Source organism: Austrofundulus limnaeus, unplaced genomic scaffold (assembly GCF_001266775.1).
Source record: "Austrofundulus limnaeus strain Quisiro unplaced genomic scaffold, Austrofundulus_limnaeus-1.0 Scaffold14, whole genome shotgun sequence".
In the NCBI taxonomy this organism is placed as follows: domain Eukaryota; kingdom Metazoa; phylum Chordata; class Actinopteri; order Cyprinodontiformes; family Rivulidae; genus Austrofundulus; species Austrofundulus limnaeus.
The window spans coordinates 3,861,302-3,888,085 of NW_013952416.1; the positions used below are offsets into that span (position 1 = coordinate 3,861,302).

The following is a 26,784-nucleotide window of genomic DNA, read 5'->3' on the forward strand; positions in this document are numbered from 1 at the left end:
TATATATTGTCATCAGACCTTTTTATTTTTAACTGTGCTTTTTCTATTCTGTGCTTTTATATAATGTGTTTCTACCTGACTTGCCTGTGTGTGTATTTATGCACCTGAATCTAAAAGGATTTACAACATAATTTTAAGGCTTCCAAAATGAGTTTGAAAACTTTGTTGAAAACTTCACAATTGTTAAAAAGAATGTGTTTATTTTCTGGATTAAATTAACCTTTACATACAACAGTTGTGCAAATATCATGAGTGCATTTGATCATTCTTCAGTTGTGTCTGCTGGTTGAAATTAGATTTAGTATCAAWCAAAATATTTGGCAAAAAGAAGTTTTTATTTTACCTTATTTAAACAATTCTTTGTATTTCCTGTATTATTATAAGTAAAGCCACTTTTGTGTCTTTTTTTTTCTTCTTCTTGCAGATATCTTGCCACTCGTGAAATAACTGTGAGTCTCAGTCAGAAAGAAGGATGTGGGGGTTTATGCTTTTCAGCTCAAGAGAAAGATGAGACTGGTGGTGTATTGAGCTGTTTTTGTTCCGTGAGACTACAATGTTTCCTTCTGCCTGCACATCAAATAGGACGGTCATGTTCAGAAAAAAAAGTATGGTGTAAGCTATTTATCATAACTCTGGTTTTATTTGGTCTTTCAACGCAATTTAAAAACTGTTGTTTATTTTATTTTCTACTTTTGACACATATTAAAAAATAGTCACAGAGAAGGTGTATGCTTCCGGCTAGAACGATTTAAATAGGTCACGTGACAAGGCTCCAGAGGGTTAACATACTGTCAGACTTTTTAAATACCGTCATCATATTTTAATACCGATGCATACCACAATATCATCATACCACTCAAGCTTAATGTTTATGTTTGGTATGTGAATCTTACCAGTTCACTCTGGAGTTTGAGAATCAGCTCATCCTTCTCTCTCAGTTGTTGCAGCAATGCTTCCTCTTTATTGAGATCCTGAGCATGAAAAAAGGAGTTACTATGTTAAAAAAAAAGAATGAATAAAACTGTAGATTTATTTAGGAGATCGTATTCTCACAACAAAACAAAAACAAATACAAACATAAAGTCAAGGAGGACAACAGACAAAGGTGTTTGTGTGCTTGCAAGTGTTTTATTTGTATTTATGAGGGTATTTGTTTCCAGTCTTTCTATGCAGGATGTGTGRATATGCAATAAAGTTGTCATTTTGTTTAGGCTGCTGGAATGTGATCTGTTCTAGCAACATCTTTGTGATAAACTTGATGTATCCAACGGTAGCCATCTCAAACACTTTAATATGACCTTCCACTGTCAGGAGATATTACTGTAGGGAAGATGGAGGGGAGCTACAACGACAAAGGACATACAGTACAGAATAATAATAATGCTAATAAAAATAACTTTATTCTTACAGCGACTTTCACAAGTAACAATATAGACTGGGGCAAAAGAAAATGTTTTATGAATGGTTCTAAAAATGTCTCCAAACTCATTTTCGCTGTCATGGTTTTCTAACACCTAGTCATCTTTCGACCCAGGCGACTGGAAGCCACTAGAGAATTCCTCAGAGGGAGGTCAACGGTAAGAAGTTAAACCTAGCAGTTTTTATTAAAATATACAACTTAATTGTAAAACTGACAGGTGTTTAAACTCTCAACTAAGAGCGACAGAAAGAAAGAGACAAGTAAGTAATGCGATAAGATGGATGGAAGAAAATGGCAGACAGTCATTACCTCGTCAAGGACATAAAAGCAAAAGAAGAGAKGAGGGGTAAGATAACAGGAGGAAAATGATGGGGGAAACTTAGGGAAAGGTGGGGGGGGTAGCAAAGCAAAGGAGAGGACAGAGAGGGCCTCAGGCTGAGTATGATGGTCTAAAACTATGGGGAYCTATCTTGCTAAAGGACACAGCAAGTTGGAGAGAGACCACAGGGAGGCATAGAGCTACACCATCATCTTTTAAATGACCTTCTTGATGCAAAACCACACAGCTAGGCTGGAACATTTCCTCGAGATAAATCAAAATTCAGAGTAGAGAAAATGTAACCTGTCCATGATTACAGAAGGTCTGTAAATCATCAGGGAGGGAAAAAAATTATGTCAAATACCTGAAAGAAAAACTACCAAAACCTTATTTGCCCTAGAAGAAACTTAGCCACTTTATCAACTTTGTGATAAATAAAATTTACATGTGATATGAATGTCTGATCGTTTGCCAGGAAAAGTTCATGTTCCCCAGTTTCTGACATTTGAAAGGGAAGCTTGGGGTCAGAAAGTGTTCATGTAGCATGCACTTGTTTTATTTCCTTAACGCTTTACAAGTAAACACTTTCCACTCAAACCTGGCAGCTACAGAGTTGGTAGCTACTTTCCATGAATTTTAAAAACCAATATGATCCACATGGTCTATAAAAAGTTTTGCCGTTTATTTATTTATTTATTTTTCATTTTTGGCTCCTTTATTCGATCTGTCCAACTGATGATGAGGTCTGTGCTTACTTCAAAGAGACACAAACTAAAAGCTTTCCCAAGTGCCGCCATGTGATAAACCCTATAAAATACCCTTTTCATTAGCAAACTGGAAAACAATTAACAGAAACAAAACTTGCTGGTGTTGAATTAGAATTCACCCCATTTCCCTGGCTTTACAGAGGAGATAARGTTATATATAGATAATAGGAGTGTTTATTTTTCATGCTGCCTGAGCAAACAGGAGCAGCACAAAAATGACTAGCAGGAGATTTAGATGAGACTGAAAGAGTGGTGCCATGGTGTGACAATTACTACATTAGTCAGCCTCTAAAATTATTCTCACCCAAATAGAAATGAAGGATGAACTAAATGAGCAAACTGACTAAATCCACACATCAGGTATTCTGTTGTACCTTACGAGGAACATGACATTCAATGTGTAGATGTGTAAAACTTGTGAAAACTTGAAAATGTTCCTCCATTTTTAAGAGATTATACACTACTTTAAAAAATAAACAAGCTAAGGATGTACATAGTTCAATGTTGTGATGCTGGACAGGTAATTTTAACCTTAATGCGATAGTTCAAAATACATCCACTGCTCTAACGTGGTCATTTGGCTAATATCCCCCTTGCTGAGCAGCTCTACTTACTGCACTGCAGAAGTCATTTAAATGGAGAAAAATATCAACAAACTCAACGGTAAAATGAGAAAGTTTACTTTGGTGCTGAAAGAAGCACAACAAAAAGCATTAAGTCTCCCATCAGGTGGCATTCCGACCAATTTTTCAAGCCCAAATTGAATATAGAAGTCTKTGGCAAAAAAGTGGGGCATGTGAATTTATTTCTAATGTGATTGGAATGGCCTCAGTGGGGACAAATCTGATCAAAACCATTGAAGTGCATCCACTTCTGTAAAGAGATATGCTTGTGTAAAGAGGGTGAGGCCTCTTAATAATTGCAATCAGTAGCCAGCTGAAGGGGCACAGAAATGAATTATATTCACTGTTTAGAAAAAATAAAGTACATTTTCTTACTTTTTAAAAAAACATGCCATCAGAAAATGTGAAGGTTATTTGTTATCTTAACACACATCGTCACACGAGTTGAAAGGAAATTCAATAAATAAGAATATTACTAAATGTTTTACCTGTGCATACAGCTTTATTAGATCGGCCTTTGCACTTTATGAACCAAAATTGCACGATTTAAAAAAATGAAAAAAACTTGAGGGGAACAGCTCATGGCATTTAAAGCTGTACCCTACTCAATCATAACAGTTTCTAACCATTGCTTTGTTTTAAACAAGACGGCAATGTGTTCAGAGGTGTCTGAGAAGATTTTAGAGATTTTTTTTTCACAAACGTAAAAAGAACAGAGCAAAAGAGACAAATYTGAAATAATGAGCTTTAAGCTTTAGTAAAGGTCTCTACAGTCTCAGCTGGGTAAACGTCACTTAAGCCCAGATGGAAGCAGTTGCTATTTTATAAAAAAATGTTTTTAAATGCAATGCACATTTAGTCTTAAAACTGGTCAAAACGTTTTGACRATAAAAARGWATGCACTAAAATTAGAACAGACTTMAACCCAGCAAAAAACATAARTAAGAATTCATTGCAAAATATATAAGAATAATTTGARGTATATTTGAACATTTTGCTATCATTACATTGAAGGACGAGTAATAACTACCTCTGAGAAGCTTCTCCCACACTTTTTGCATCAAACTAAMATTTTTCTATTTAGTCTACATTTAACGAAGTTTTAAGTACATGATGGATGAACAAAAATCATAAATGGAACTTATTAATGAAATAAACATCAAACAAATTTTGATTTTCATAGGTGGTTTCCTTATGAGCGACTCGTATTTCTCCTTATTAAATTCTGGTTTTARCCACTTTAATACCTTCAAATTCTGGATTTATTTGAAGGGGTAAAAGTTAACTGATGTGAAAATTTAATTTAATGCAATCTGATATTCCATTTTCTAATTTACTAAATCTGATTGTATTACTTTAAATTGGACTGGATGTAATTACTGTAGATTTGACTATAAATCTGAATTTATTGAATATATTTGTAAGAAAGCCACATTGAAAATAAATTAATTGAAGTAGAACATGTGGCTAAACTGAGTTTCACCTGTTGTGTAGCATCTTAAGATGACTTTTGTTGTGAACTGGTTCTACTGTATATAAATAAACTGAACTGAACTGAATTCTTGAACAAACACGTACTTGTTGGAAATGAGAATGCCCACACCTACAAACTAATAATAAACAAATGCATTTAGGCTGTGGGAAGAAGTGCTAGCTAAATGAAAAACTAAGTTATGCACAGAAAATAAACCAAAAAATGGTCAAACTCCAAGAGAAATTGAAGCACTAAATTAGGAATCATCTTGCTGTGAGACAATGTTAACCATCACCATGTAAATTGTTTCTCTATCAAGAGTTGTCAAAAACACTTTCAAACTTTAAATTGAAGATCAACATCACTTACCTAAAGGACCATTMTTGCATCTTCCAAGATACATTTATGAAAACATTATCTTTGGGTAAAGAAATGGAAACTTTTGTCTYTGCGTGTAGGCTGCTCCAGGCAAACGAACACTGGTTACAAGTGCACTGCAAGTTTAATTTTGTTCCGAGTACTTTGTGTGTTAAGTTCATGTTATCAGTTTAAAGCTGATTAAGGCCCTACACCTAAGTCTTTAAGATGGAAATATAACTACTTACCCTTGCTTATCTCATAGAGCTGCTTAGACAATTTGCAACAAGAACTTTCCATTAGAGTTATAGTTAGTGCTGAATTTTAAATTCACATCTTACATATCATATCTTGTCTTCTGGTCTGATTAAAACTTTACAAATTAAAATGATGTAAAACAACTGTCAGGCTAGAAAAGTGTATCAAAATATATTGGTTGCTGATGTTAATCTTTCCTTTCATCAGGGATTGTCACCAAGTTAAAAGATTTGAAAAATGTTTAACCCTTTCTGACAAGCTAGGCTGGAACGCGAAGCCTCAGGATTACACAATCGTGGCACTGTCCACCGAGCGACCGTAGCCCCTTAAACTATTTCTGCTCTTGCTCTTTTAAATTAGCACCCAGAACAAGCTACCCTGCTGGCTTTAAGATTGTACTTTTTTTATTAATCAAACATTCACAGACTCCCACCATCTTAATTATCTCCTTCTAATAACTCCTTGTAGACCAACCAGGACAAAGAGACTACAGATCTCTGGATTATACTTAAATTAAATAAAACGTCAGTGTGAGCTTTGGTTTATCAAAACCTTCTATTACAAATTTTAGATTTTTAGAGCACATTTCTCTTTAATTAAAACAGATTTAGTCACGTTTTCTTCTGAATAAGATTCTGATACATTTGCCAATACAGATATAACACTCTAGAGATTTAAAATCACTTCAACAAGAGCTTCCCAGCCAAAACAAGCATTAGCTCAATAAAATAGTAACAAAGCACACATATACTGTACGCAAGAAAAATAAACATTATTTATGACATACTTTAAGTCCAACCACAAGACCATTAAAACTATTAACACACAAAAAAACTTGATAAGAATCAATCTATACCAATGTTATGTTACTGCAGCAATTATAGTCAGTAGATGGACTGATTGTTCATCACAATTACAGGCAGATATTAGTAAATCTTTTATGTTAAAATTTGCTAAACTTTATTTAATGGCACAAGCTTATTAAGATCCGGGTGGTTTTGGAAATTAATACATGTGGGTGGCAGGAAATTCAAAATATCTTTTCAACACTCAGTACACTCTTTGTACAGTTAAAAGGAACAAATGTTAGGAGTTGGCAAAAATATTCTGTTGTTTTGCTGTATTGTTACATTAAGAATTGATTATTTTTAGATTCTGTTTTATCATTGTTTGTGCAGTGTTTTAAAATACAACTTGTGGCATCAAACTAATTTAGACTTACACACTATTAACTTAACTAAGTATAAATACTAGATTATATACACATTGGGGAAAAACAGTTTACATGCTCTTTTTCTATAAATTGAAGAAGAGGCATTTAATGCAGTGTTGTGTTTTCAAAATAAGAGCCTGCCTATTGTGTGAACTACCCTTATTGCATATAGAACTTCAGGAGCAAACCATGGTTGTATCCGCTACGATTCAATACTTCTGGACACATACCACCATGCAAATTTAGACATCGAAGTGCCTTATGTTTACAAATAAATGTTGTTCTTCTTCAGCTGCTTCCTTTCTGCATGGATAGCCATGGTGAATAAACTTGCATGAAAGATTTGGCAATTGTTTTACACCAGATGCCCTTCCTGATGCAACCTTGGCCTCAAACCTTGACCTCAAAGACCGAGGCACTGACCACCAAGCTAAGATATAACCCAACCCCACCCCTTGTACGTGCAAATAAAGAGGCTTTTGAATGAGCTACTGTGGCCCCATGTTTGCAAATAAATGTAAATCTAAGTCAAGTTCTGGATGTGCTATATTAAAAATGAATAAATAAATATGTTTGTATGTCTTAAACATATTAAATTCAACAAATTTGGTGACCAATTCTAAAAGACACATCTGTATTTCTCACATTACAGAATCTTTAGTGATGTTCCTCATTTTATGCAATGCAAATGTAGCTGTAAAAGTACTCTTAAAGGTTCACTTGCTTGTGTACTCTGAGTAAATCTGGGCTCTTCTTAAAAATTAAAAGTACATCTAAGCTCAGTCTTTCTATTTGTTCAACTAAAAAAAAAACAACCAAATCCATACACTCAGAAAAAAACTCCAACGTTTTACAAAACTGAGTGCCAGGATAAAGAAAAAAATACTGAATTTATTGATGTTATTCTTACAGTTTTAGGCAATCTGGCAGCATGTGAAAAAGTTATGGCTGAGTAGTAGTCTATTTTCTTCCACCTGCACAGATACTTGATTTTCTACAATCAGCTGAAGGTTGAGAAGCTTTATAGAATGTCAGAGGGATGAATAATTGAAGATGTAAAAAGACTTATTCAAATTTCACTAAAACAGATTTTGGGTTTTATCTCAAGTAGACTTATCAGAGAAACAGTAATTCGGAGAAGACAGAATTTTACATAAGTTATYGAAACAAAATCCTGGTAACTCATTACAAATCTTAGAGTATCTTTTTTATATTAACCCACTGCAGTTTGTGACAAACTGAACTACTGGCCGTCCTAGCCGTAGGTGTAGCTGAAAAGTAAGAAATTCTTTGTTTGAAGGAAGATTTCTAAAAGGATAAAGGAAAACAGTAGATCAAAAAGTTGATCAAAGTAGAAAGAGGAGCCTTCCAATCTGTATTTTTTTTCTTTTCACTGCTTTACTGTTTTAGTGAACATGTGTGGTCATAAACATTTGGGATACAGTTTCTATATTCGTATGTTTTTTCAGCGTGCAGGTACTGCTTTAAACTTTGTACTGGAAGAAGTGTATAATTATACATTTGAACTTACTAGAATTATACATTATTCATTTATAATTGTGTACCATCCAACACAATGATAAATGTTTCTCTTTTGAAAAGACATTTGTCTGATGAAACAAAGGTAATGTACAAAAATGTCAGTTCAATTTTCTTGGAACAAAACTTGCTGTCTTAGACTATTTTCTCAACACACTGTTGCTTGGAATATGCCTCTGACAGCAACTCAAGCATGAGTTCCCTTTTCCTTTCTTCTAAAATACGGTAGAGAACTTTAACTGGGACAAAATCTGGTTTAGAAAATACGGTGTCATATGCATTGGGTTTAAATTAAACTAGGGCGCACTGTGACATGGCAGCCTCTCAGGTGGCTACCGTAGATTATTTTTACACCCACAGAATCGTCTTCTGGAGTGCCAGGACAAACTTTCTTACTCCCACCCCTCCCCTCGATCCCTTTTTTTCTTCAGTCTTCCAACCATCTTTCTCTGCTTCCTTTTTTATCAGTGTCTCTTCATGTTTGCTCTCTTTCACCTCCATCTGCTCCCCCCCCCCCCCATTTAAATTAATGTAATCTTTTGGAATACATATATGATAACTTTAACACCCACACTTTGCACAAACACCTTCTCCCTCATGCCATTTCTCTTCAGTCATATTGTCCAATAATGTGTGCTATTCTCAGCAATGCAACTTCATTTTTCTCATATTCTGGCTCTGCCCGTGCAATGTCGTCTCCATTTTTATGTTGTTTTCTGTGCCTTCAGCTCTGTCAAAGGTTAGCCTCTGCCTCCCACTGTCTTATTCATGCTCTTCTCTGTAAATATACATACACAGCACTGTTTCCTGCCTAATCTTAAAACCTCCGGCTCTTGTTGATCCCTTCCTGCTTATTAAACATTGAATTTTTTTCATTTGATCAAATGACACAAACTTTGAGATCTTTAGACTGAAACCTCCATCTGTCATGAGAACAAATAATGTGAAAATATCATCGCTAAGGTACTCTTACCAAAATCAAATACAAGTGTAGCCTCTAACAACAAATAAAGGTGTACGAAAGCCAAAAATATGAAACATATTTTCATTTTTGTTTTCTTCTCGCATGGCCTTTGTCTTGGTAACAARAACAAAGCCAGGACACAGGTTCAGTCCCAGCTGCTGCTGCCAGCTGCACTCCGCCTCAGACAAAACACAGCAGGAGAGCCACGGAGCACTGGTGTCACAAGAGCAGGACCTTGCATACCCAGGGCGGTACAGGTGACGGTGACTGTCAGCGGGTGTGCTAAAGCTGGCAAAAATGTTGCCAGGACAGCCACAGAGAAGTTAATTGAAGCATTATGTTTACTGCTGTGCGTGAGAGGAAAGTTCAAAAACACAAGGAGAGATTGAAGATTTTCTGTTTACAAAAAATTCAAATAACAAAACTGTACACAAATATGATAAATGAATGCAATTCAATTCAATTCAGTTTATTTATATAGCGCAAAGTCCCAACATACGTTGTCTCAGGGCACGGTATGTAAAAAGAACAATCTAAAGAAGAAACCAGCAGGCTGCGTTGAATCACTTCATCACAGTCTCRCATCCTGAGCAAARGGTGAAGAGGAAAAACTCCCTGCTATTCAGGAAGAAACCTCCAGCAGAACCAGGCTCAGGACAGGCGGCCATCTGCCTCGACCGGCTYGGTTGGGGGACTGGAAAGAGACACAGGTAAACATAGAAGAAATGGTCCAGGACTGGTCCAGGTGCACCTTCAATTCCTGGTGCAACTTTAGAAATCCGAATTTTCTTAACCCAAGACACAAAGTGATGATACTGTGTTACCGTCTGAGTTCTTGTTTGCTGCAATAAACAAACTCAGACGACCATTCTARGAAGGGCCTTTATTCTTTAAATCACGTATTTCAGTGCCTTGTTAAATAAATATTTCCACAKAACACAGTTTAAACAATGCAAGTTTTCAACATGTAACAGGATTTCATAATTTGAAATGCAAAATGTTATGAAGTAACATGTTGAATAGATGACGTGTTTTTCCTAATGTCACAAATCAGTTACCATGATTATTTCAAACTAATTTACTGTACGTGTAATGAGAACCTCTTGCAACAGAAAATTTAGAATCGATAGTTCTCCAAACTTTGTGCCATGGCCCACTTGTAGTTATAAACTAAAAACCACACAAACAAGTGTTTACATGCATTTTTTCCATGAGAACATTGCACGCACTAAAATCCACCAAAAATATAAATATCGACTCAATTGAAACCACTCTCTCTGAATTGTTAGAATCTTTAGGGTGAATCAATGGTCTTCATTGATGGTCAATAGGATAATAAACACTGTGATGGGAAAATCTTTTTTTTTCTTGCACAGACAATACTGAAAGATTTCCTTGTATCAAACATTCTATGAAAGTAACTTTTCTTAAGGTTTAATCTAACCATTTTAAGTTAAATGGGTACCAGGACATACTGGCATTTACGGTAATGTTTGAGCTGACTACTTCACAAAAGCTGGCAGTTAGGCTCACTTCAAAGGACCAGAGCCTGTTGTAGGTACCTCAACAACAGTCTGTAGGACTGCTCTACAGGCCTGGATTAAACGTCAACACTCAATACGCTGGAGGGAGCTGACGGACTGTAGACAGGCACGGGAACTGATTAATGGCCCAAATCTAAGGTTTGGAAAAGCTCTCATCTCCCTGACAAGGAAAACTCTAACGGGTTGGAGTACTAACTGTGCATAATCTGCTCAACCACCACAAAATGGTGAGGGGACATCATGACAATGGTCTGTGTGATACCTGTGGCATTGAATTAGAGACCTCTTTGCACTACTTAGGCCACTGCCTGGCTCTGAGTAGTCAAAGGAAAAGAATTCTTGGGGACCGCTTTATGGATCCTGAGAAGCTCAGAACACTGAGTGTTTCTAACCTTGTGTCCTTCATCTGAGGGACGAGAAGGTTAGTATAAAGACCAGTGTCTTTTTGGGGAGAGCAATGGGCCCACTTAGGAGGCCTCCGTTCATATGGATTTTATATCCATCCCCACTAACCATAACCATTTTYAGTTACTAGTAAGGATGCACGATATATCGGTATTGATATCGATATCTGTATTGATATCGGTATTGGCTGATATTGGTCATTTTTAAGAATATCGGTATCGGTCCGATATGTAAAACTGGGCCGATATTACCATCCGATATAGATTTCCCACATTTTATCTTTGTGTTTCTGTTTTGGAAGGGGAGATGGTTGGTTGAGCAGCATCTGCTTGATCATGATAGTGATATTGATGCTGCACAGCCAGGAATAACTGAAATAGAGCCATGTCAAAGCTCTGGTCATTTATATATGGTATCAAAAAAACCAGTGTGTTTGTACATATATGTATAATATAATTTGTGTGTTTGTGTAATATCGGTAAATATCTGTTATCGGCCATAACAGCAATAATTATATCGGATATCGATATCGGCTGAAATTTTCATATCGGTGCATCCCTAGTTACTAGCACTCATCAGTAATGAGTGCTGGCGCCAAACAAAAACATAACTTTCTTCAGAAGAACGTGTGTCAGATTGCATGAAATGTCTAACACAACAATGGAGCTAAGTTACTTAGCAGCCAAGCATACTGCTAGGCAGAGGAAACCTAGCACAATAATGGGGAGGCTCATTCATCCCTGCAGGAAAATGCAGACACACCATCAAAAGGGTCTTTGTCTAGCAATACAATCAAAACTAGAGTCAGCAGCATGCTAGATGGCTTTGGAAAAGCTCTCTGCTGACATCAAAACTCACCATATGATGAAAAAAATAGACGTTAAAAAACAGGTTTGAGAAATGTTTTTCACGAGTGAGAAATGGAGCGCTTTGAATGAAGACGAGTTTATTCGGAAAAGTTTTAAAGAAAAACTTACATTGTTTAGAAACTGCTTTTTGTTCTTTGTGTTTGCTGTTTGCTTTTTTTTTTTTTTTGTTTTGTTTTACAGGATGCTTCTTTGTTGAACAGTGATTAGAGCAGCCAGCTACTTAGGAACACAGTAGATTCATACGAACNGATTAGAGCAGCCAGCTACTTAGGAACACAGTAGATTCATACGAACTTTTACTAAGTTTGTTTTAGTCAATAGTTAAATAAATAAAACAAATTAGTTGTATAAAGAACAAAAATAAACCCACACACTGTCTAATTTGTTTCCACACTTTTTCATTCTGTTAAATCATATTTAATTTTATGACCTGTTATATTTAATCTAGTGCTAAAATACACAGATTTTAAATGAAGCATRGTGATGTCAGCAAAAGTCAGTTCCGCTGACAGAAACTGAAGTTTTTCAGGAGTGCACTCATAACAAGATGACTATGCTGCTTCCCTCTTCACTGCAATATCTTCAGTRCAATCCTCACCAGAAAATAACTGTGGCTTTCTCTGACCTCAATCAACTGTTCTTCCCTTCAAGAGCTAACTACAAAGAAATGCTGATATTTAAATTTGACATTTAAACCAAATCRCCGTCTTCTACACCTAATTTAAACTCATTGGATTCCATTAAAAAAAACTTTCCTCTGTGTATATTTGCTTAAAATTTAAGCCATAGCTGCTTTCTRCAAGCTGTGTCCCAGCCTACATTTTTAATTTTTCCTTATCATCCAGCTGCCACTGATACTTCATGTAGGTCAGTAAGGAGGGCACTCACGCAAAACACTTATCTATCTCTCTGACACACGCTTCACACACASAGACATACGCTAATCCATCAGAGAAACTTCAACATGACGTAATGAAATAACAAACAAACACCATCACAGTCCAGCATCAGAGTTGGGACTATTCTCTCTACTGTGACAGTCTAATAAGAGCACTGTAGCGACCCAACTACGGTATATTRCAATGGAAATCTTGCCAAAATTCCTCCCATGATAGATTTAAACCCTGCTCACACACTCACATCCACGCAGGCACTTCAGAAGCTACCCACACATATGCTTCCTACTGAGATTAATAAATCTTATCCAGATCGCACAGCTCTGATGGACTTGGTTCACAGAGGAGGTCTGGAGCCTGTTAAGACATGCAAGCCACTCTCCCCACTCTCTTCATCAGTTTATCCCCACCTCAATCACTTTTCATCACTCTTTTTGTGTCTCTTCTTCATATCACTTGCCACTTTGCTCTACATGCCTTGCCCCACTGCTCCCCTTTCTCGTATTTGATCTCTTCATGATTCAGTAGGAGCAGATGTGGAAAAAAAGGCCATTAATTGTTCTGATAAGGCTACAAGTGAAGTAGACACACAGATCAAAGGGAAATTCAGTTTTATATTTTTGATCGCAGGCAGGGCGCTGAACTCTTAACTAAACAAGCCAACCCAGTGTAATTTAGGAGTTCTGTGAGAGTAGAATTTGATCTGTGCTTGTAACGAAAAGCAGAACAACTGAGCTCAACAAAAACCCGCTATATTGTAAAATGTTTCATTATTTTTAATCAGGCAGCAAGTCACAGCTGTTTGAAACTACATTTTCTGTTTTATGCAAAATTTATAGTTTGAATTTGGTGAACTCACTAAAGATGGGGTGTTTGTGGCCCTGCTGTCCCAGAAAGGTGTCTTTCTATGACCAGACAAAAAGTGATAAAATGCAAACAATATTTTAAAAATACAAAGTATTTACATTTTGTACTTAATCGTGATTTTCTCCACTTTGAGGAAAATTTTCATTACAGCTGTACAACAAAGTAAAGAGTAATGCTTAAAAAACATTTTGGTTTATTCTTTTTTTTTTTTTTTGCGCAAGATTGATTTTTTTCAGCAGCTTGTAAGATACAGTACTGTGCAATTAATTGCTGTAGCAAAAAAGTACATAAAATAGAGTTTAAACTCATGTTTTTTTTTGTTGCTTCTATGATGGTTTTCTAGAAAACAAAAAAAATGGCTAAATGCAGCCTGATGGTTACAAAGCTAAAACGTAAACAACATCTTCACCTTTAGTTTTAAGTTATTTATGACTCTATGTATGTTTTTGAGAGCTGCAACAGCAGCCCTGGGAGTTTTATTCAAAGAAGAACAACATGGGTACTAAGCATGTTCTCTGGGACTAAAGTCTGGAATTCCAAATTAAGGCCATTTTTTTAACTTGCTGAATAATGCTGCCTATGTTGACTAAATACTGTAAAAAGACTGTGTGTCTGTGTGAGAGAAAATTCCATGCTTGTAAATCTGAGTATTTTTTTTAAATATCAGAAATACTAATAATCTTGTTAAAATTGAAGCCAAGCTTTCACCACTGATAAACTGAGAACTGAAATTATGGGGCTAACATTATTGGATGCTTTGGAAGAGAACTTTAAGGGTGTATTCAGACCAGGAAAGTCCTTTGGTCCAATTGTTTGGTCCGGACCAAAAATGGACATTTTTTTTTCGTTTGGTGCGGTTTGCATTCACATTGTGCTTTTTTGCAAATGAACTATAACTTGTAAACAAAGCCACGAGTGTGACGATCATTGCTCCCATTGGACAAAAAAGGACGGGGGCGGGACTGAGCCACAGATCCAGAAGAAAACAAGGAAGTCCTGCATGCTGCGGTTCTGATGCGCACATTTTTGCTGATAGTACAACTGCAATAGCGTTTAAAATGTCAGAAGCAGCCAATTTAATGGTGGTTCCATGATGATATTCTAATTTTGGAGCGYCGTCAGTAAATGTGTCCCGCAACCCAAAGGAGACGAGGTGCTTGTTCTGACCCACAACATGCCGGCAGCAGAGTTGCTAACACGAGACGGCGAATACAGGTATGTTTTCAGTTTATTTAGCTCTGCAACGGTGGCCTGTGAAGTCCAAAAAGCTGCATGTTTAATGCAGTTGGTTCGGTTAGAGTCRGGTCTGTATTCACACCAGAAGCAAAGTGAAGCGAACCGCACCAGAGTTCGTTTGGAAGCGGACCGAGACCACCTCAAAAAGCAGGTCTCGGTCCGGTTGTTTGATCCGCACCAGAGTTCGTTTGGAAGCGGACCGAGACCACCTCAAAAAGCAGGTCTCGGTCCGGTTGTTTGATCCGCACCAGAGTTCACATGAGTGTATTCACTCTTGCACAAAAGGTCCAGACCAACGCTGGAAACGAACTCTGGTTCCTTTAAAGCGGAGCAAATTATCAGGTRTGAATACGACCTAACTGGTTCCTGATGAGTTTTTTTGTTGTTGTTATCTTTTTTTTTCACAGTAAGCTTGTCATCTGGATGATAATGGGCAACAAGTTTCCAGCTTGCATACAGGGTAAAAAGATCTGCATCTGACTTGTTGATATATAAAAACTAACAAGTATTGATCAAATGTCTGTAATGGGCATTGTAATTTGTTAAATTTGAGTGTATCTATTTTTACTTGAACTCTTAAGTCAAAAAGTAAGGAATGGGTGAATCGAATGAGCTATGAAGCCCAGACCAGACCCAATACATTTCATTTGGTTTTTGTATAGAATGTGTTCTCAGTTTTATGGAACAATAAGCAACAATCACAAATGACACATATAGTCTCAATCAATGACGTTGTTGGTTTTTGCTTCACTTCATTTGCTTAAAAATATCCTTTCCCTGCGCATGACACAGAAACTAGTACCTGTTTGTACATATTATATCGGAATATTGTTATAAACAAATTGTTTGAAGTACAACACCATGCAGCTATGAAGAGATAAAGCAATATGCTTTATATTACCTTTAATGGAAGGGACTTTTCACTGCAGGGGCTGATGGGTAGAGACTGGAGGCTGCTGGCAGGACTTGGCTCTGTGCTCTGTGAAAAACAATAGCACAAACCTATATAAGAACATAGAACCTTTGTATTGTATATCAGACTGACATACAGTAAATCATGTTGGGGGGAAAACTTTTTAAAAATAGGTTTCAAGCTGTACGCCAGTTTGTGAGAAAAAAAATGCAGAAAACGAGGAATGTTTTAGCATCTTTTAGTAAAATTTTCTTTGTTGTTAAATGTATAAAAGAAAACTACAACAAAAGTCTGGTTGCTCATTCAGTACAAAGTAGACAAAACAAGGATAGATTCTCATTTAAAAAGCGAAATTCTTGACATATTTTTATTCTTTACATTTTACAAAACCTCAACAAGAAACTAGACAGAAAGTAGGGCTAGCGAGAGAGGGGGTTCCAGAAGAAAACTTACACACACACATGTACACACAAAAGCTCCATGAGAGCATTCATTCAGGTGACAATGAATGAACATGAGACCCCAAGCAGACATGCAGACACACAGAAACATAGTTCTTCTGAGATCAGATGCCGGTCTAAATGTCACCTGCGAGGGCTTCAATAGAAGATATGGGGAGTAGGGAGAGATAAAATGAGGTCTTCAGCCAGGACTGCTTGTACTGATGCAGCACTGCTCAGTAATGACATGACAGCACTACATGACAGATAAAATGTGAAGTAAAATGAGAAAAACGGGAAGAGCAAACATATGTACGACATACTTTAAATTGACTCCTGACACTAGAACTTAATTTATTTTTTTGTTGTTTTTTTTCCAAAGGTTCTTTTTAAAGAAACTAAAGGAAATGGATGGGCCCAATGTGTTCAATAGTGATTATAAACGTTATAGCAGTGAAAACAATAGAAGCAGAGTGGTTCATGAAAAATTCATAATAGAGGAAACTAAAACTAGTGTGCCTGATAAATTTGTGCAAGACTCAAGATTCTTGAATTTTCAGAATGTTCTATTACCACTTTACTTTTTAGGTAAAAGTCTATATTCCAGCATTTCTGACCTATTTGAAGTAAGTTTGGGGAAACACTGGAGCCCAAATCTTTCCACAGTATAAACTTGATGGTTTATTGGTTTGGCTGACCTTTTAAAGACACACACCTCCCTATCAGAATTATAGGTGTGCTATGGCGCCAGGCCATCAATGTGTCATCTGTGATCAATGCTTTTTCCTACGTAGAGAGACAGGCGTGCCCTCCCTGACACACACATACACACACACAGAGCATCTTTCTTTCTTTCTTTCCTTCTCGAACACAAACACATTCTCTTTAAGGTCACCTCTGTCCCACAGGCCTTAACACACAACTGTCCCTACAATTAGATGTGGCTCAGTAAAAAGCCTCTCAGATTTAAGAATTGGCTGCTGGGGAGCCATGAATTTAATGACTTGCACTACACTGAAACTGAATGTCGACGGATGATAAATGGCTTTAGAAAGGAAAGCAGGTTTTGTAGTTGATGCACACCTTTAATCACACTCTAACATCATCTAAGTCGAGAAATGAAAACCTTGAAATWAGAAAAGAGGCATTCATTTTCTCTCCTACTCATTGACTTCTGGGTTTTTATGGGAAGAAAGAKCTAGAATCAAAATATTATCCCTTTTAGTTCTTGGATAAACACACGATGGCAAGACTTTAGACAGAAAACAGAGTCTTGTTTTTCAGAACAGTTTCCTTTCTCTTTTATTTTGTACAGTAAAAGTGTGTAGCTGCAGGAGTACACAAAAAACTTTTACACATGTTGATTAGTGGCGCCTTTGATCCTGTATGATGCAGTTCTTTTCTTCAAAAACCGATAACTGAACAATTGACTGCCTCTGGGGTTAGAGTGGAATGGACTTGGGCCTGGTAGTGCATGTACAGAAATAGTACAACGTCCACAAGGGCCAAAAGTATGTACTGTAACAAATGGGACATGACGGTTTAGCTAGAAACCAAGGCTGACGTTGACAAATGAGGATCATTGTGTTAGGCTGCGTTTAAGCACACATAGACAGTGGCAATTTAGAAATGTTCCTCCGTGCAGCCAAGAGGATAAACTGCTGAAAGAGAAATAATTTAGGAGCAAGCTGAGCATGGCTGGCCAAAAGTGTCAAAGTGACAAATATGATGCACAGTAAACACTGGAAATGGTAAGAAGTGCAGTATTATCAGCCTGGTGCTCATGAATGTCTGCAAAAACAAGAAGTCCCATTATTTGACTAGACAACTATGTTGTCACTAATTTGCAAGTAAGACACTGACATGTTTCATTATTTTTGTCCTTCTCYCCCTTCTAAGGTTTAATAGACAGTTTTATGTCCCAGCTTTAAATTGGGTCTCAATAAGCAACTTCAGCTCTTTAATAAGCTAAAATCTAAAGCAAAGGCTTCATATTGACTAAACTGGTTCACCCTCATTTACCATATTTGAGAAAAAACTTTGAAGAGTTGAGGTCTTCACAGTCTTCAAGAAAACAGTTTGGAAGTCATTTTCTACCACTTAAAGAAAGGATGTTTAAAAATGTAAGAGACACAATTAATTTTTATAAATAAATGTTGATTGATTGAATTTTTCGTGTTAATTTAATTTCAGCTGTTTGTAGAAGAGAAGCACAGAAAAAAGGGGGTGGAGYGCATTAAAACATTTGACACATTCAGCATTAAATACACTGATTGCTGTGATCACTAGCAGGTTGTTTAAATGAAAAGGTGTGAACTAATAATACAAAATTTAGACAATTTAATCCAAAACTTTGAACATAAATGGCTTCAAGGCAATGAATTATGGGCATTACCTGCAGTGAAAATAAACCCACATTTGAGTCAATGAAAAATCCATTTTTAGGTAAACGTATCAGGCTAGGGTGGTAATTTTGCAATTTTAGTATACCCCTCGGAATATTAAGGAAGAACAACAAAACACAAAACCAAAACCCAAAGATCATTGCAATAACATCTTCTGCAAGTTAATGAAACAGAAAAGAGGGCAAAGTATCTCCTCTTTCATATTTATCTTCTGATGCTCCTTGCCTCGCTCACAATCCCCCTCAGTTTCCTCATCACCACTTTAGTTTATCACACTACAAATTATTATTTTATACTTGTCGTGTCTTTTTGACAGAAGTCCTGGGAGAAAAAAACTGAAAACCGAACAGCAAAGAGATCAGGAGAAAACCATATACATGCCTCGGTGGACTCCAACTGCTTTGATCTTGTAGAGATTTAAAAGATGCTGAAGGTTCTCTCTTCTCTCGTTCTCTCTCATACGACTTTGTTAAAGGTTTTRTGAGCCGTAGGTGTACACACCTGTTTCCAAATCACAACTTTTCTTAAAGCTGTGRTCATAAACCTTTTTTAAAAGAACCATTAATTATTTGTTATTCTATAACAAAAGGTTTTGTTTCTTCTAGTAAGAAGGTGAAAKAAAAATTGCAATTATTTCTGCTGCAACTATAAATCACATCTACAAAATCATCATGTTCACTAAACTATAAATATATGATCAACTGCAAATGTTTTTAAGCAGGTATGTTATTGCATTCATTTTTCAAGTCTGGAAATAAGCAGATTAGCTGCTAAAGACACAACAGAGTTAATATGGATCCCTGTCTATAGTTAAACCTTGCAAGGCCACAGTGTTGCAACGTGTCAGTGCCTTACTAAGTGACCATTCCAGCTAATCACATCTGTAATYGTGTGAAMGTAATTTTACTGAGTTCCAAACATTCACACGGAGATGGTCCTGTAGCCTGAGGTAAAACTTTAGCTCTGAATAGGCTAAGGCATTTAAAGAGCAAAGTAATAGCCTGTGACAACAGAATTATTGTGTGGAAAGTGTGTGTGTGTGTGTGTCGCTGTACATATAAAGAGTATTATGGCAGACACTTAAATACATCTCCCAGTTTCCTCCTCCCAACTTAGAATATCATTAAATTAACAAAACAAAGAAATAATAGAGACCGTTCAAAGTCTTAAAATAACACTTTGACAAGACTTCATGATGCTGATTTAACAAAAGGGTGGGAGGAGCACTGCGCACACTGATTCCTGAACAAATTGCTCGTCATTATTTGTTCACTATTTAATGCAATTTAAAAAAATGTAAAAGTGCTAACTGGAAAAGAAGTCTGTCTTTCAGCGGCGGTGTGGTTAAGCATCACTCACCTCCTGCAACGTTCGTCTCAGTCTTAATAGCAGCGTTTTGACAGCTGTGCAGTCCTGCAGCATCAGTCTGAGTGGAAGGGTTTCCAGCCCTGGAGGTAAGAGGTCATCTTCCTTTCCTGAACCCAACCCTGTGCTCCAGTCAGCAGGCAGCAGGCTGGTTGGACGGCTGGGCTCCCTGGAGGCAAAACAGGAGAAATAAAGAAATTTAATGATAGTATGAGCCGGCGTGAAAACAGGATCACTGACCCATCCTCACCTCTCCCTGGCTGCTGTTATCATCGCCATTGGTGTGTACTTGCAGTGAAGATGATACATTAAACAGTAATATAGAGAAAACAGTTGTTTCTTGGTATCCAAGCAATTCCTGGAACACTGTGTGATACCAGGCGTGACCAGTGAAAATGCAGAGACATGGTCCAAACAATAACTTGGCAGCTCAGAGAACAATGCTGTGTGCCTGTTTGATTCAACACCATATTTTCAACAATACAATAAACAGCGGTGATACACACACCTGTTATTTAGAGTTCATTCGGTTTTATTAACCTCTCCAAGGAATTCAATTCTAAAGAGACCTCAATTATACGAAGGGCGCATTTTTATTGCATTAAAAAAAACAAAATCGCTGGATGTTGATATACACTTACAAAAAAGTCCATTATCTAATCATGAGTGTCATTGTTGTTATTAACTTTAAGGGATACTTTACTGTCAGGAATGTTTTCAACTGGTAATGTGTGCGTTTACTGTATATAGGAGGCCTCTCAGCTGATATAGTGTACTCTAATGTGATTTAATTTAGTTTTATAAATGCAACTTGTTTGTTTGTGTCTCTATCCTGTCCTCTCATACCTGGCCAGTGGCAGCGGACCACCATTTCATGTTCTGGTTCTGCTAAAAGTTTCTTTCTGTTCAAAGTATTTTTATTTTTCTTACGCAAAAAAATGTTCACTAAATCTGCTTTTTGCAATTACAGATTTACTGTATCCAACTATATAAATCTGGATTAAAACTAGATTGAATTGGAATAAATTCGTTTGAACTAGATTGTATCAATATGGTTGAATTGAACTAGTTTATCTCTGTACAAACTGCAGAGACTAATTTTGTGTTTGTAAAGTGGTCCTGAACTCAACCACATAGAGACAATGGGCCTCATGTAAGAACCATTCGTACGCACAGATTTGTTCTTAAGTTGTGTGTACGAGTTTTAGGATAATTTGTGGCATTCACCAATGTTTTCYTATTCTAAGATTTTTTTCAGATACGAACAAAATRCACGAGTGGTCCAGACCTGTCGTATATTTTATGAGCAGTCAGTCTGCTGTTATCCAGARGGGTTTTCTTCATTAATAACTTAATATTTAATTAGTTTGAAGATATTTTGAGTTGAAAATAAATCACACCCTATAATTGTGTTGACTAGAGGCTATTCTGTTTGAATTAGAATTATAATTTTAAATGTAATAATGTAGATTAACGACATAAATTGGTTAAATTAGAATAAATTGGCTACTAATTTTGTCGTATAGCACTACAATATTAATATGAAATTAATTGAAGTTTTGAGACATTTTAAAAMGATTTTTTTCAGAAACGCATCTGATAGTTGAGAAGGCCGGGGGTGGGGGTTGCGGTGCACGACTGCTCTTCTGAAGTGAAACCTACTGTATGTAACAAAGTTGTTTACASTGAAATTAAAAATATTTGACTAAAGAAAAACCGGAGCAGGACTACAGAGAGAGATAAATATGATTTCGATTTTTATTTCTGTGACTGTARGACCCATGGGAGACACGACATTAACAGCAGTCATCATTTAATTCTTCGGCTTTAAAGCAGATCCTTTAATTCCACAGCTGACGCTGCAAAAAAAGACTTTTATATGGATCTCCAAGAGAAGGACTTCAATCTCCGAACTCGTAAAGTTCTTCTTTTTTACTTTGCGATGTCACTTATGCATTGACACTTCCTGGTATGTGAGGCAGGAAACYTATWTCCTTATATGGTGTTTTTGTGGTGGAAGATTTTGCTAATCACCTCTCCCCGTGCACGAGCACCTGGATACGCATTCATCAATTTACGCAACTCATTTACACACCTTTTCCTGAAGATAGAWGAGTTTGTTGAATCTGACGTGGCATGTCCGTACGAACCCTTCTTACGAACAAAAGTAAGAGATARTTAGGATAAGAATACCAACATGTTCTTGCATGAGGCCCAYTGTTAYAAARATAAATAGTGGAGGCTTTACTGTGGAAAAAACCTCTGCACTTTTTAAATTATCTGTTTCATTCCGAAATCCAGTTCATTAAACAGTAAACAGGCCTCAGGAAACCTGTTAGGTCCCTGTATGACTGGTGCCAGAGCTTGGTCCGCATTGCCGGTAGTAAGTCGGACCCGTTTCCGGTGAGAATTGGACTCTCAAGGTTGCCCTTTGTCACTGATTCTTTTCATAACTTTTATGGACAGGATTTCTAGGCGCAGCCAAGGTGTTGAGGGGATCCATTTTGGTGACCTTAGGATCACATCTCTGCTTTGTACGGATGATGTGGTCCTATTGGCTTCATCAGATTGTGATCTCCAGCTCTCACTGGAGGGGTACCTTACCAGATTAGATCTGCCCACAGCCTGGATCATTTTAAATCGCTTCTTAAAACTCATTTTTATTCTTTGGCATCTAATTGATGTATTGTTTTTTGCTCTGTTTTGTCATTTGTGTTGTTCTTGTACAGCACTTTGGTACAGCTTTATGCATGTTGTAAAGTGCTATATGAATAAATTTGACATTGACATTGACATTGACATTGAGTGTGAAGCGGCCGGGATGAGGATCAGTGCCTCGAAATCCGAGACCATGGTCTTGAGCCAGAAACCGGTAGCGTGCTGCCTCCGGGTCGGGGAGGAGGTCCTGCCCCAAGTGGAGGAGTTCAAGTATCTCGGGGTCTTGTTCACGAACGAGGGAAGAATGGAGCGGGAGATCGACAGGCAGATTGGTGCTGCATCTGCAGTGGTGCGGGCGCTGTACCGGTCTGTCTTGGTGAAGCGGGAGCTGAGCCAGAAGGCAAAGCTCTCAGTTTACCAGTCAGTCTACTTTCCTACCCTCATCTATGGTCACGAGCTTTGGGTAGTGACTGAAAGAACAAGATCGCGGATACAAGTGGCCGAAATTAGTTTCCTCTGCAGGATGTCTGGGCTCTCCCTTAGAGATAGGGTGAGAAGCTCAGTCATCCAGGAGGGACTCAGTGTAAAGCCGCTGCTCCTCCACGTCGAGAGGAGCCAGTTCAAGTGGTTCATCTGGTTAGGATGCCTCCTGGACGCCTCTCTGGTGAAATGTTCTGGGCATGTCCCACTGGGAGGAGGCCCAGAGGAAGACCCAGGACACGCTGGAGGGTTTATGTTTCTCGGCTGGCCTGGGAATGCCTTGGGYTCCCAACAGASGAGCTGGCCCAAGTGGCTGGGGAGAGGGAAGTCTGGGTCTCTCAGCTTAGGCTGCTGCCCCCACGATCCGATCCCGGATAAGCGTAAGAAAATGGACGGAAGGACAGGCCTCAGGAAATGATTATCTTTGGTCTGTGATACACGACCACTGTTGAATAATCTTAAACACCTACAGAGTTTAGTACAACAAAAGACYCATACCTGAGTCAAAGAAAATAAAAATATTACACAAACACTTTCAACAAATTGGAATAAAACGTGTTCATTATTACAATGTTCAAATCGTTTGGCATGATTTGATATTGAAATAGCAAAGGACAGTGCTCTAACTAAATAAAAATAAATAACAAGAGCACTGTTCTTGGCCCAGTGCAAGTTGAAAAATTTAAAAACACCAAAAATAAATAAATAAACAAATAAACAAATAAATAAATAAATAAATAAGACTAAACTAAACTAATTAACTGTTCTAACATATACGTAATTAAACTAATTATGGATTTTCATTTGTACTACTACAAGTGTATGTCCACCATGAATGCAATTAAAGAGCAACTAAAAATAAGTAAAAACAAAGTTTTTATCTGAATATTTTAAAGACAAAACTGGAAATAAAACAAAAAATTGTTAAATCTTCAACCTCCAAACACATTAGCTCTAAAGTAGTAAATTAAACAAATTAAGTRCCATGCAATTTTTACAAGAACACTATTCCAGATGTTTAACAAATTAAAACAAATAATAAATCCACACATTTTTCAATCTGTTTCATTAAACTTCATTCTTGCATTAACATTTGCCTTCCAAGCTGTGATATTTTGACAGAAAAGAGTACATGGGGACTGTGCATCTCAAATCTTTTTTTTTTTTGACATTTTCAAAAGGTGAGCTGAGAAATACCACCCTCTTGTCTGAAAAGCACACAGACAATCTCAGAGTTCACAGTCTGCATAACAAGAGAAGGAGGAGACGGAGTGATTGCAATAAAGAGAGGCAGTCATAGTAGCCGGCGCAAGGAGCTCTTTATCATCAAGAGAACATGTTCACTTTGACTGATGGCCATTTAGAGCAGGGTGAGGGGAGATGAGTAGCCTTCTGTCGCATTCTCCCAGAAAAATGAGCGAGTAAACAGTAGCGAGGAATGGTAAGGCAGACAGTAAATTCTCTTGGGAAATCGTTTCTTGACCGAAAAAAGACAACATCACAAAAATATCAATCACCCCAGAGTCATTCAAAAGACTACCCACTGATAAGGTCGAGCCGAATTGCTGCCTCATACTTTCTTCTTTGCTCATTCACCATTCCATCAACTTTCGTCTTTTTACTATCATTCACCCACCACACCTACGCATCGAACCCTCCTTTTCATTTATTTTTTATTCATCAATCTCAACCCCCTAACCACTTTGTCCTTGCTGTTCCTCCTTAGCGGAGCCCCAACACAACCCGTCTCCTTTGCCCTTGTCTACCAACTCTTTAACTTTCTCTTTGCCCCCTTTTTATTTACCCTTTTTCGTTGTGACAACCACTACACTAAACTGATGTGGCGTCAAAATCTCAGGTTTTCCTCACGGGAACCTGCTGAGTACCTCAGACAAATGTCGATGAAACAGGCAGTCTTTTGAGGACAGGTAAGTACTGTCTGTCAAGTAGCTGTGGGTGCTTTTTGTCCCCACTCTAAAATGGTTTTGTTTTTACCTTTTTTGATCGCGCTTGACATCCCTGGAAGGGTGAACTTTCTCCATGTTTCTCTTTGTTGCCCCACATGCTATTCAACTGGGATGAGCAGAGCGTAAATAAATAAATAATAAATAATAAAAAAATACATCATTCATTCTTTTCTCTGKGCACAACACAAAAAAGCACAGTGCAGTACCAAAACAAAGATGTTTTTTCCTACTGTCACAAGTTTTAGTTGTTGTCTTTTCGCATCAGTGTGCTTCTTAAAAAATGACACTTTTTACCCTCAGTCTGACTTTTACCAGAGTTTTTGGTTTGAATATGTGATGCAGTAAATCCATATAATTACAGAAAAATGAGAGAAAAGCTTTTTTGTCAACAAAGCAGAACCTTTAAACGAGATTTTCATCTCACTTCACAATATCCGTGATTGATTTTAAACGTAACAATAACATTTTGTGAGAGGCTGCCTAAAGCACATAAAAACACATTCACACCTCCATCAAAACGACCTTATTTAGATACAGTGACCCTAAGTACTGTATATGAAAAAAATGTTAAAATGGATTGAACTGTGTTGATCTCGATCCTCAACAAGAATCCATGTTTGTAAAAATCAATTTCATCATTTATCCCTGATCTGTTGAAGGGAATGTTCACATTTAAAGACAGTTTTTTAAGATTGAGGTATTTTGTGAGAACATTTTTTTTAAAAAGCTATACAAATTTGAAAAGAAAAATAAATCTATATAACCACACCAGCTGCCTAAAGTCTGAAAACATCAGATTAGCGACAAGAAAATAGTACTTTTTACATGACAAGTTTTCTTTGTGGTGATAATAAGACCTTTAGAGCAGTTGTCTTAAGTAGTTTGTGGGTCTTTTTGTCTTTAGTTTTGTTTACAGCTAATGAAAAGCTGCTCTATCAGACTGAGAACAGGTCATTAACTCAGCCACTACTGGATCTGTTACCTCAGGAAACTCCTAGCTTATTTTCACCAAATGTTTTTTTTTTTTTTTTGTGGTGATTTTATACAGTTTAGAACTGACTGATGTACATAAACACTTCAGAAATCCTTTTGTTGCTTCTGTCATCTGTCTCATCATCAATAAAAACAAATGATCCAGTGCGAATAGCAGCCGTGTGTGTCCATGATGTAACACTGCCTTGGTGTTTGATGTATGCTTCAGGGCATAAGACATTTCAAATCTTCTGCAAAGGTTTTCCTTTCACTTCTTCTAGTACTGCTACTTTGATAATCATAGTTGCTTTAGTGACAGTAGCATAAAGGTTGTGTGGCTCCTTGTGTGCTGACTGTATGTGTGCGCAGACGTAACTCGTGTTGTAGGAGGAATGAATATGCTAAGTGGTTCATTGTGATGACTCATCTTCCTTTTGGGAAGAAAACTTACACTTAATGTTAATCATAAAGGCTTGTTTTCTGGTCGAACTTTTATCCGGGAGATAAATGTGAATCGATGTTACGTCCTCGGAAGCGAAGAGAACACATGGTGTGCGCTCGTGCATGCAAAGCTATACGTTTTGTGTCTGCAGTTACAGGGTAGACAAGTCATTTTCCAGCAAAGCATGAGTCTCATCCGCAGGTAATCACACACACACACCCCCCCACACACACACACACACACACAAAGGGAAGTGCAGCAAACAGTAGAAGACAAGTCTGTTCAGTGATGATAGATGCTGTACAGGCAGGGAGGCCGTTCCTCTACTCAGGGTCATCTGTCTTCTCACTGTCATGAGCTGGTAGCCACTCTCACTCTATTTCACTTTTCC

The 26,784-nt window shown here is 37.3% G+C and overlaps 1 protein-coding gene across 5 annotated transcripts in view; it reads right to left on the minus strand.

The window, feature by feature from the left end:
* The window catches only part of ccser1 (coiled-coil serine-rich protein 1), a 119,675-nt gene that overhangs the window by 58,007 nt on the left and 34,884 nt on the right, over positions 1-26,784 (minus strand). For all 5 annotated transcript variants that reach the window (XM_014002729.1, XM_014002728.1, XM_014002730.1 and 2 more), the window contains exons 7-9: positions 19,869-20,043; positions 15,653-15,730; positions 894-971 (exon numbers count right to left, since the gene is read on the minus strand). In XM_014002729.1, the coding sequence (XP_013858183.1) occupies positions 894-971; positions 15,653-15,730; positions 19,869-20,043 (331 nt within the window). The remainder of the gene's footprint in view (positions 1-893; positions 972-15,652; positions 15,731-19,868; positions 20,044-26,784) is intronic.